General features: G+C 40.7%; 1 protein-coding gene and 2 pseudogenes across 1 annotated transcript in view; 1 reads left to right on the plus strand and 2 right to left on the minus strand.

Annotated features, from left to right (window-relative positions):
• The window catches only part of TTC18 (tetratricopeptide repeat domain 18), a 146918-nt gene that overhangs the window by 89994 nt on the left and 45499 nt on the right, over window positions 1-11425 (plus strand). The window contains exons 13-14 of the mRNA XM_006887566.1: window positions 8836-8896; window positions 9231-9425. Coding sequence (XP_006887628.1) covers window positions 8836-8896; window positions 9231-9425 — 256 coding nt within the window. The remainder of the gene's footprint in view (window positions 1-8835; window positions 8897-9230; window positions 9426-11425) is intronic.
• LOC102862412 lies at window positions 2351-3092 on the minus strand (annotated as a pseudogene).
• LOC102876052 lies at window positions 5539-6015 on the minus strand (annotated as a pseudogene).

An 11425-nucleotide genomic window follows, 5' to 3' on the forward strand; every position in this document is an offset into this window, starting at 1 on the left:
CTTGCTGGGTAGAGTGGAGAGACAGTGCAGGAGGGGAAGACCCTCTATGAGGTGGATTGATTCAGTGACTGGGGTACTCGGGATGGGTGTGTCAGAGGCAGTGAGATTGGCACAGGATAGAGCACGGTTTAGGGCTGTTGTAGATAGGGTCGCTATGAGTCGCAAACGACTCAACGGCACATAACAACAACAACAACATGTCTACTTAGCATAATGCTTTAATGTTTATTAATGTGAATTAGCATTACTTTCTTTTTATGACTGAATTATATTCCATTGGATGAATAATACTATATTTTTTCACCAGTTGATGAACATTTGAGTTGTTCCCACCTTTTGACTATTGTGAAAAGAATTGCTTTGAATATTTGTGTAAAACTTTACAGACTGTTTTCATTTATATGAAATGTATACCTAGGAATGGAACTGCTGGATCTGGGCAATTTGATGTTTAAGTTACTGAGAAACTACCAAACGTATCTTCTAAATGGCCACATCAGTTTACCTTCCCACCTGCAGTATATAACTTCTCCTTTTAAAATTATAGCCCTCCTATTTGATGCAATGCTATCTCACTTTTGTTTTGTTTGATTTTGTTTCTCCAATGACTAATGAAGGAGCTCTGATTGTGTACTTTGTATAGAGTTTTACTGTAAACCCAAAGGCCCCACATCTTTAAGGGTTTAAATCCACCAATAGCTCCTGTGAAGTTTACAACCTCAGAAACCCAGTGGATGGTCAGCTATGATTCTGTTCTGACTTGATAGTAATCAGAGAGAATTAACGATGTTGAGCTTTTCCCCTTGTTTTTATTGGCCATTTGTATATCTTCTTTGTAGAAATTTCTTTTAATGTCCTTTCTCCATTTTTAAAATTGCATTTTTGTCTTTCTGTTGTTGAATTGTAAGAGTTCTTTCCATTTTTAAGCCATGTTTCATTTTAGTAATGTTTTGTGGTTTTCAGTATACAAGGTATACTTGTCTGCTACCTTGTTGGTTAAGGTTTTTCTTAACTATTCTTTTTGGTGTTTTTGTAAATGGAAATGCTTTTAGGTCTCCTTTTTGGAGTTTTTATTATTAATGTAAAAGGAACTTTGGTGGTATATTGGCTAAGCATTCAGCTATAACTTGGACATTGGTAGTTTGAACCTATCACAGAGAAAAGACATAATTATCTGCTCGCACTAAGATTCCAGAGTAGAAAATCCCATAGGCAGTTCTACTCTGTCAAACAAGGTCACTGTGCTTTAGAACTGGCTTGAAAGCATGTTACAACCACCAACAATGGGTGGAAGTATAACTGGTATGTATGTGTTTATCTTTTGTCCTGCAATTTTGTTGAATTTTTTTTTCCATTTGTAGCTATGACACATTTTTGTTTTTAAGGATTCATTATGAGGTTTTACATAAAATATCATGTCTTTTGCAAATAGAGATTATTTTACTTATTCCTTTCCAGTTTAAAGCGGTCATCTGTGTCTTCTTCCTGCTCTTAAGAAGCCACACTTTCTATCTTTTGCCAGTTAGTATGATGATCACATCTGCGTTATGCAGATGATACTTGCTTACCGAAAGTGAGGAGGGCTTGAAGCACTTGTTGCAGAAGATCAAGAAATGCAGCCTTCAGTATGGATTGTGTCTCAATGTCAAGAAAACAGATTCTTACCACTGGATTGATAGACAGTGTCACGAAAGATGGAGAGGGGATTGAAATTGTCAACAGCTTTATCTTGCTTGGATCCACAATTAACACTCTTCGTACCAGCAGTCAGGAAATAAGGAGACACATTTTTTTCCATCCTTCTTTATTCCATAAACACCTAGTTACACGTTGCACAAATCAAAATTAAAGGCAAGGAAGGATATAGGGAAGATATTTGTGATGTGTGAGGGTGAGTTGAGGATGAAGAGTTAGGAATGAGACCAGTCCTCTCCCTCCAAAGTCCTGGACCAGGGCTGTGGCCCCTGCAGCAGGGGCTCTGAGGAAGAGGTGGACAAAAACCCAGGAGAGATGAGGGATAGAGGACCTGGACCTTACCCCAAAAAACCCTTTCCTTCACTGCATGGCAAGGGCAGAATGGGGGAAGTGATGGGATGGTGGAGCAGCAAAGAGAAAAATCAAGTTAGTGGATACAGGAGGAGTCATTATGATATGGGACTTAAAAGATGGAAAAATAAGTAAAAGGGCTGTGAAAAGTTCTCCCTGAGACCCCCAGGGAGGAACGGGGGGGGCAGCTTGACTATTAATTTAATATTAAATTGGGGGTAGGAGTTGGAGGGCAGAGTTATCTTGGGGAATGACTTCTCAGCCTCTCACAGTTTGTACCAGAGAACCTGAGGGCCTGGGGTTTTCACCAGTCATAGCGTCGGGACTGTCGGGAAGGGGAGTCCTCAGGTCCCTGTATAGCCAGGCGGGGAGGCCCCTCAGCCCATCATCCCGCACCCCCTGAAGCCTCATGCCGTCGAAATTCCAGAGGGCGTTGCTGCCGGAATCTGGAAGTTTCCCTCCGCCACTCATCATCAAATGCTGCAGCTTCACTCTCATCCAGGTTGATGTAGTCCTGCCGCTCTTCTTGGTCCCCTGTACGATGATTTCGGGAACGCTGGAGGATGTGAGCCCTGTCTCGAATGTGATGCCCAATGGACATCTGCTCTAGTCCACTGTCTAAGTCTCGTATGGTTCTCCGAGTCCCGGATGCCGCCTGGTGCTGAGCGCATTTCTGATATCTCTTGGTAGACTTTGGAAGCACCATCCCCCGTATTGGAATAGGAGATGACAGTGGAGGAAGAAAAGGTCTGGCAATTGCCTCCAGCTGTCATGTGTTCCATTTTCCCAATCATGTCGTTCATCATCCCAAACATGTCCATGAAGCCACCTGACATTCCCAACATCCCGAAAGGAGACACTGCCCCAGCCTGCATCCTACGGCTGACAGGTCTGGTCGCTGGCATGTTGCCATCTGTGATGCTGAGGAAGGGGCTATATCCAAAGCCACCTGACAGCATTCGGCTCATATGTTGACGGTGAATGGCAAAAGGGTCCATCAGGAACATGGGATCCTCAGGCTCTCCGTTCCTCATGAAGCGGAACATCCTGATCTTAGCTCCAGGGGGCTCCACACGGTCCCTGATTCGGGCTCAGCGGCCCATTTGGCCAGTGCTCCTCTCGATACGGTGCAGGCTCAGGGGTCGCAGCCCAGGACGCGGGGATTGGTCCGGGTTGGAGCGTCTCGGCCTCGCGCACCGGTTCCTCCTACAGCTGCCACCTCCGTACCAGCCCCCACCGTCGGCCCACGGAACCCTAACTTCGCCAGGCCCGGGCGGAAGTGCAGGAGACACATTTTACTGGGAAAGCCTGTAGTTAGGGACCTAACCAAATTATTGAGGAGTAAAGATGTCTGTTTGAGGACTGAGGTTTGTCTGATTCAGGCCATAGTCTTTCTGATCACTTGCTGTGTATCTGAGAGCTGGACAATCAATAAGGATGACAGAAAAAGAAATGACATTTTTGAGCTGTGGTGTTGGAGAAAAGCACTTAACATCCCATGGACAACAAGGAGAACAAACAAACATGTCTTGGAGAGGCTGCAGTCAGAGTGCTCTTTAAAGGCAATAATGATGAGGCTTCACCTCACATACTCTATGCATGTTGCTAGGAAGGGCTATTCCGTGAAGAGGGACACGATGTTGGGAAGGGTAGAGTGTGAGAGAAGGAGAGGAAGACCCTCAACCAGGTGAATTGACATGATGATTGCTGCAATGGGGTCTTGTGTGTCAGGAAGTGTGAGGATGGCGCAGAATAGAACAGAGTTCAGATCTTTTTAAAAAAATTTATTATTAATTTAAATGAAAATTTACAGGACTTTGGATTCCATTAATTCATTGTTGAACTTTTCTCCCTGCCCACCCTTCCCCCCCGTACACTCTTCTCTTTGAAAAGTAAAAGAAAAATTCTTTCATTGTTTTACAATCCTTCCCCCCCAGATCCACTTCACTATGCAGCCTTCGTTCTGGACTTCTGTCACGGCAAAAATACCTACACACATATCCCTTTTAAACAGTTTTCTCCTTCACATTTGTTTCAATGCAGTATACATTATTTATTCCACCTTTCTCAGTCTCCCCCAACACCGATGTCAGTCCTGTTTTACAAGAGTGGCACCATGCAATATTTGTCCTTCTGTGACTGAGATGCTTCACTCAGCATAATGTCCTCCAGGGTCACCTGTTTTGAATAGTGTTTCATGAGTTCCTTGTTTTTCAATGCAGCATAGTATTCCATTGTGTGAATATACTACAGCTTCTCTATCCATTTGTTTGTTGATGGGCACTTAGGTTATTTCCACCTCCTTGCTATTGTGAACAAAGCCACAGTAAACATGGGTGTGCATATATCTGCTTGGGTGGCAGTTATGGTCTCTTTGGAGTATATTCCCAGTAATGGAATTGCTGGGTCAAATGGTATATCTATTTGCAACTTTTTGAGAAAGCGCCTCACTGCCTTCACAGTGGTTGCACCATTTTACACTTCCGCCAATAGTGAGTAAGGGTTCCAGTCTCTCTACAACCTCACCAGCATTTTTTGCTTGCTGTTCTATTAAATTTTGCTATTCTGACTGGGGTGAGATGAAATCTCATAGTTGTTTTGGGTTCAGATCTTTTGTTCATAGGGTTGCTATGAGTTATACTTTACTTGATGGCATTTAACAACAATGATGTTCACTGTGGGTTACTTCTAAAAATTTTAAATTTCTGTAGTGCCAAATGCTTATCTTGAAAGTGTGTTGTATTTTGCTAACGTCTTTTCTGCATCAACTGAGATTATCATTTAATGTTTAGTCTTTATTACTGTGTTATGTTGATGTTCACCTGTTGACATACTTTTGTGTTCCTGGGGTAAATCACATTTGCTAGTGGGCAAACTCTTCCTGTGTGATTCAACAGCCTTAGAAACTCAGTGGAGGTCAGCTGTTTGTCTGTTTTGACTTGACAGGAGTGAGTGAGTGAGAATGATTCTCTTAATTTTAATTCTTTTAATATGTTGCTGAGTTTAATTTGCTAGTATTTATCTTTTATAAGTGAAGCAACTCTGGTGACCTAATGGCAAGGAGCTGTGCTGTAATTCCAAAGGTACACAGTTCAAGGCCACCAGCTGCTCCTCAGGAGAAGGAGGAGCAATCTCCTCCTGTGCGATTAACTACCTCTGAAAACCCTCTGGAGGGCCATTTTCTGACTCTCCAGGATACAACAACAACAACAACATCAACAAAATCACAAGTGATGTTTCTCTGTTGTTTTCTCTTGATGTCTTTGGTCTTGGTAGTATGATACTGCTGGCCACATAGAATGACTTAGGAAGTGTTCCTTCCTCTTCTTTAGGAGAATTTTGAGACTATTTCTTTAAATAGTAGGCAAAATTCACCAGTGAAGCTGTCTGGACCTGACTTTTCAGTATAGGAAGGTTTTTTATTACGGCTCAGATTTTCTATTACTTCTTTGGTTTTGTTTGTTTGTTTTACCAGAAAGTTTTATTTCACCCTTATTTTGCCATGAATTCATAGAGAATAGGTTCCAGCAGCTCGGGCTCTTTCCCATTCATTCTCACAAAGTGTGCCTCTTTGGAGGGCGCAGTCTGGTGCTTCAGCTGGATCCGAGTGCCTTTCCCCTTGGATTCTTTCTGTTTCTGATAATTTCCTTTCACACTTTTCAGGAAGCTGGCTCTGTTCTTAGAGTGCTTAATATGTTCAATGTGCATGCTCATTCTCTGGCAAGAATCTTACCCTTAACTTGTTTGTTCACAGCAGTGTCAACAGCACACCGGGTAACATTGTAGATTTTTGCTATGGTAACATTTGTGAGGGCTTCCTTTTTGAACAGTACCCATTCTCTTGATGTCTACAGTATCTCCTTTCTTGTAGATTCCTATATAAGTGACCAAAGGAACAACTCCATATTTTCTAAAGGGCCCAGAAAACACATAGCGGGTGCTCTTCCTCTTTCCCTTTGTGTTCATCATTTTGGAGGATCACTGCAAGATGGCATTTCCTGCCAGAAGGGCCGTTCTATTACTTCTTGACTCAGTTTGGTTGATTACATATTTCAAAGAATTCGTCCATTTCATCTAGGTTGTCTGATTTGTTGGCATGCAGTTGGCTTTGATTGGTCCTTACTCATGGTCATGTTCTGCGTGTGTCAAAGTAGAGTTTTGCTTCATAGGACTTTCAGTTACTGATGTAACAGAAACAAATCCCCAAGCCATTCTTGTGAATGGACTTGAACTGCCAGCCTTTTGGTTAGCAGCCAAATATATGAGCTATTTACACCACACAAAAAAACCTTAGTGATTTGTTTATTTCCTTAGGTCAATGTTAATGTTCCTACTTTTATTTATCATTTTAGTGGTTTTTCTCTCCTTTTGTTTGTAAATTTAGCTAAAGGTTTATAAACTATTATTAATGTGTTAAATATATAATTACTTTGGATAGTGTAAATTTCATCCCCCCCCATTTATTTAAGTCTTTTATTTTTTTCTTGTAGTTGTGTGTTATAGTTTTCTTTGTGGGATTTTGTGTGTGTGTATGTCTAGTTAGGTTTATTCCCAACTAGCTCAATTTGTGGTAGGCTGTTTAAGTAGTATTGTTTTCTTAGTTTCCTTATCTGTGTTTTCTTTGATACTGTAGAGGAATCTCACTGATTTTGGGATATTAATCTTGTGTCCTTCCACTCTACTAACTTGGTCTACTAGCTCTTACAGTTTTTTTGTTGAGTCCTTGAGTTTTCGGTGTATTCTATCATATCATCTGCTTATAGTGACAGTTTTACCACCACTTTACCTATCTGGAAACTCCCTATTTCCTTTTCTTGTTGTATTGCCCTAGCAAGTACTTGCAATACAATATTGAATAGAAATGGTGAAAGTGAACATCCCTGTTATTATCTTAGTGAAGTCTTCTCGGGTGAAATATGCCCCTTCATTCTACTTCTTCAGTCTCCCTAATCTTTTTATTGTCCTGCATGATTCTTCCCCAGGACATTTATCACTAGTATTTTTGTTTTAATGGTTTTCTCTTATTATCTCAATCTCTCTATTAATTTGTTTATTAGGATGAAAGTTTTTATCTGTTTTGTTTAATGATGTATCCCTAGCATGAGAAAATAGTCTAATACATTTTTTGTTTTATTAAGGAAGCCCTGGTTGCCTAGTGGTAAAGAGCTGTGCCATCAACCCAAAAGCAGGTGGTTCAAATCCACCAGCTTCTTCATGGACATTCTCCACCCATGTGATTTACTGCTTCTGGAGAACCCAGTAGAGGGTCATTATATTTAGGCTAAATTGATAAATAACATTGTCTCTGGAGAGTAAACCTGGTAGTTGGGGAACAGAGTTGAAAGGAGATATTTTACTGTATATTTTTCTGTATGTGGAAAAAAAGAGGATCTAATAATAAAGAAAACACAGATTCTTACTAATGGGCCAATTGGCAGCATCATGATAGATGGTGAAGAGATTGAGATTGTTAACAGCTTTAGTTTGCTTGGTTTCACAATCAACACTCTTGGTACCAGAAGCCAGGAAATCATGAGATGAATTGCCTTGGAAAAGTCGGCTGTCAGGGACCTCTCCAAAGTACTGAGGAGCAACAGTGTCAGTCTGGAGATTAAGTTGCACCTGATTCAGGCCATGGTCTTTGCAATTACATGCTATACATTAGCAAGCTGGACAATAACTAGGAATGATAGAAGGAGAATTGATGCTTTTGAGTTGTGATGCTGGTTAAGAGTACTGAATATGCCATAGACTGCGAAGAGAACAAACTGGTTCACCCTAGAGTGGGTAAGACCAGGCTGCTCTTTGGAGACAAGGATTCTGAAGCTTTGTCTAACATACTTTAGGCATGTTGCAAGGAGGGAACCAGTCCTTGGAGAGGGACTTCGTACTTGGGAGGCTGGAGAGACAGTGCAAGAAAAAAAGACCCTGGATGAAATGTTGGCTCAGTCAGTGACTTAGATAATGGGGTGAATGTGTCAAGATACAATAAGGTTGGCTCAGGATAGAGCAGGGTTCAGAGCTGTTGTACTTTGGATCACTGTGAGTTGCAAGCAATTTAACAGAACATAACAGCAGCAATAATACGTACTTGGTTAAATTTTATTCATTGTTGACTGACTCTTTATGCTAAAGAAAGCAAAGCAATTCAGAAGTGGAAACAATGACAACAGTCTACTAGATGACAGTTAAGTATATTCATTAAACAATACCTTTCTTAAAAAAGTATTGTGTATGAATGCACATGACTGTGATCTCATTAATTTACTTGTGTGATTGCAATTTGATTATTTTTTCCTTTTCATTAACAATTTTTAAAATTAACTTTTTTAAAAAATCAACAATGAACTCATAAAACGCTACACAACATGGATGATCCTAGGGAACAATATATGTTGTTTTAGATCTTTAAAATTTTGAGTCGTCTAGATATATTGTCTACTAAATGTACCTAAAATCAGGATACAATTCCCCCACACACACACTCCTTAGTCAAGCAATCTCTTATACACAGTAGTTTTTCTTAAATATGTAAAAATTATAGCCATAACTCAAATTTACCAGAAGTTGTATTTGGATGCAATCCAGTAGCTGCTTCCTGATGTCTTTGCTGACTGGTTGACAGGCATAAACCATGCTGGATTTACATTTAGGCTTTTATACGAGAGAATTCTCAGTACTAAAATTGAACATTGGAGCAAGTGTTATATCTCCCCAACCTAGACTCTTTGCAGATATAAAGTAAGAGAACATAAATCTGCAACAATAAATTTGCTTTTTCTGATCCAGGGTCAAGGAGATGGTTCCTCCAAGGCCTCCACTTACCCGTCGCACAGGAGGCGCTCAGAAGGCAAGTGCCAGAGCCCTGAGGTGAAGCTGTAAGTAAGAGGCTGAGGAGGGTGCATTTAAACCCCAAGGCATGGACCCTCCAGTATTTTTTCCTGGAGATGTGAGAAGTTGTTTGAAACTATACATATATTACTTCCTGATTCCATTGATGGCGCACAGTGAATAGCATACAGGATTTAATCTTTGCCTGGTAATTTCCAAGTTGGGAAGAAAAAAAATTTATACTTGAAGTATTATTGAGTATATAACTAGGCCCAGACTTTAATCCACAGTCCTGGCCTCCTTGAAGCCTCCTTAACAGCAAGCTTTTGTTGATCTCTCTTGTATTTTCCTAGGCGGTGACTGACTATCACATGCAGATCAAGAACATTTCACGAGCCATTCTGGATGAGTACCACAGGATGTTTGGGAAAGAAGTGGCCAGACTGGACAATGAAATAGATAGTGAAACCCTAGAGGAGCAGAAGTGCCAACTCAACTATGAACTTAATTCTTCTGGAAAATACTTTGCTTTTAAAGAACGACTCAAGGCAAAACATTTATTTAATTTTTATATGATTTTCTATTGAGCACCTTCTTTATTTGTCTTCTTTACCTCACCCTTTGATTGAATCCAGCTATACTCACCTTTATTATTTGTGTAAAGGACTAAATTATCTTTCATATAATGTCAAACAAAGCTCTACTCCTGCAGGGTCTTGGATGGTTCTGTATCCATTAAATATGAGATCTGTAGAAACTTAGGATTAGGCCCAGTTCTGCTCTTACTCATTCACCCATTGCCATCGAGTGAGTCAGAACTAATAGCTGATTCTCCAGTGGTTTTCCATGGCAGTAAATGGCACAGAATGAAAGTTCCCATATTTCTCCCATCGAGCCAGCAGTGGTTTTGAACCACCAGAGGGGCCCAGCCTTTGAGTTGGCAACACAACTTTCCAGGCCCCCAAAGCTCCTCTGTATCTGGTAACTGACTGTGTGACTTACTGTCTCTATTTCTTATTGCAAGGCTTTCCCCTAATCTATGTTGTTGCTGCTATTAGATGTCATCAAGTTGACTCTAAATCACAGTATAACAGATGGCAAAATTGTCCAATCCTGCCCTCATGCTCACTGTCTCCATGTTCAAGCCCATCATTGAAGTCATGTGTCAATCCATCTCAGTAAGTGTGGTCTTCTCTTTTACTGTCCCTTCACTTTTCAAAAAATGATGACTTTTCCCAAGGCCTACCCACTCCTGAAAATATGTCCAGAGTGTATGAGACTCTAAGGAACTTCCTGGTTTTACCTTCCAAAGGAGATTTGTTTATACTTTTTAAATCCATGGTATATTCTCTATTCTTTGTGAGCATCATGACTCAAACACATTCGTTCTTCTTAAATCTTCCTTATTCATTGTCCAGCTGTCACATCCATATGTAGCAATTGAAATAACCGTATCTTGGACTCAGGCACATCCTTGTCTTTACGCTGACATCTCTGCTCTTTAGAACTTAGTAGATATCCTGGGCAGCATATTTGATGACTGTAATAACGTTGTTTGATTTCTTGACTCCCACTGCCATGAGTGTTGACTGTGGATCCAAGTAAAAAGAAATCATTGACAACTTCAAACTTTATCTATCATGATATTACCTATTGATTTAAATCTGAGGATTTTTATTTTCTTGATGTTAAGGTGTAATCCACACTGAAGATTTTATGTAGTCTTTGATTTTCATAAGTAAATGCTTTACTGTTCACTTAAGTCAACAAAGTTCTATCAGTGGCTTAATGCAAGCTGTTGATGAATTGTCCTCCAAACCTGGTGGTATGTTTTTCTTCATATAGTCTAGTTTCTCAGATTATTTTCTCAATATAACTTCCAGAATCACAGCAACATGCAAGCCATGAGAGTTTGACAAACTCACATATGAATGGTGATCCCTAGTTCATGTTGTTATTATGTACCATCAAGTTGCCTGTAACTCATAGTGACCTTATGTTCAGTGGCTCTGAACCCTGCCCTGTCATGAGCTGATTTCATTGTCTCCAACACAGCTACCCCCATTACCCCAGTCACTGAGTCAATCTATCTCATCCAGGGTCTTTCTCTCTTGTGTTGTCCCTCTACCTTCCAAGCATGACTGGCCTCTCCTGGCAACATGCCAAAAATATGTGAAATGGAGCTTCAAATTCCTTGCCTCCAAGGAGCAGCTCAGTTTCACCCTCTCCAGGACAGACCTATTTGTTCACTTAGCAGTCCGTAGAATGTTCACAACTCTTCTCAGCACCACAACTCAATGGCACTGATTCTTCTCCTGTTATTCTTAGTCATTGTTCAGCTCTCTGATGCATAGCAACTAATTATGAAGACCATGGCCTGGATCAGGCACATCTTAGTCTCTAGACTGAGATCATTAGTTTGCAGTATTGAGGAGAGGTCCCTGAGAGCATCTCTCAAAGGCATCTCTCAAAGCGGGAACAAGCCCTTGAAAGCTCTGACAGGCGTGGTCTTGGACGGAAGTGAGGATTGGGGACGGGCGTTTCTCAC

Source organism: Elephantulus edwardii, unplaced genomic scaffold, assembly GCF_000299155.1.
Source record: "Elephantulus edwardii isolate Elephantulus edwardi_28Jun2011 unplaced genomic scaffold, EleEdw1.0 scaffold00058, whole genome shotgun sequence".
Classification (NCBI taxonomy): Eukaryota; Metazoa; Chordata; class Mammalia; order Macroscelidea; family Macroscelididae; genus Elephantulus; species Elephantulus edwardii.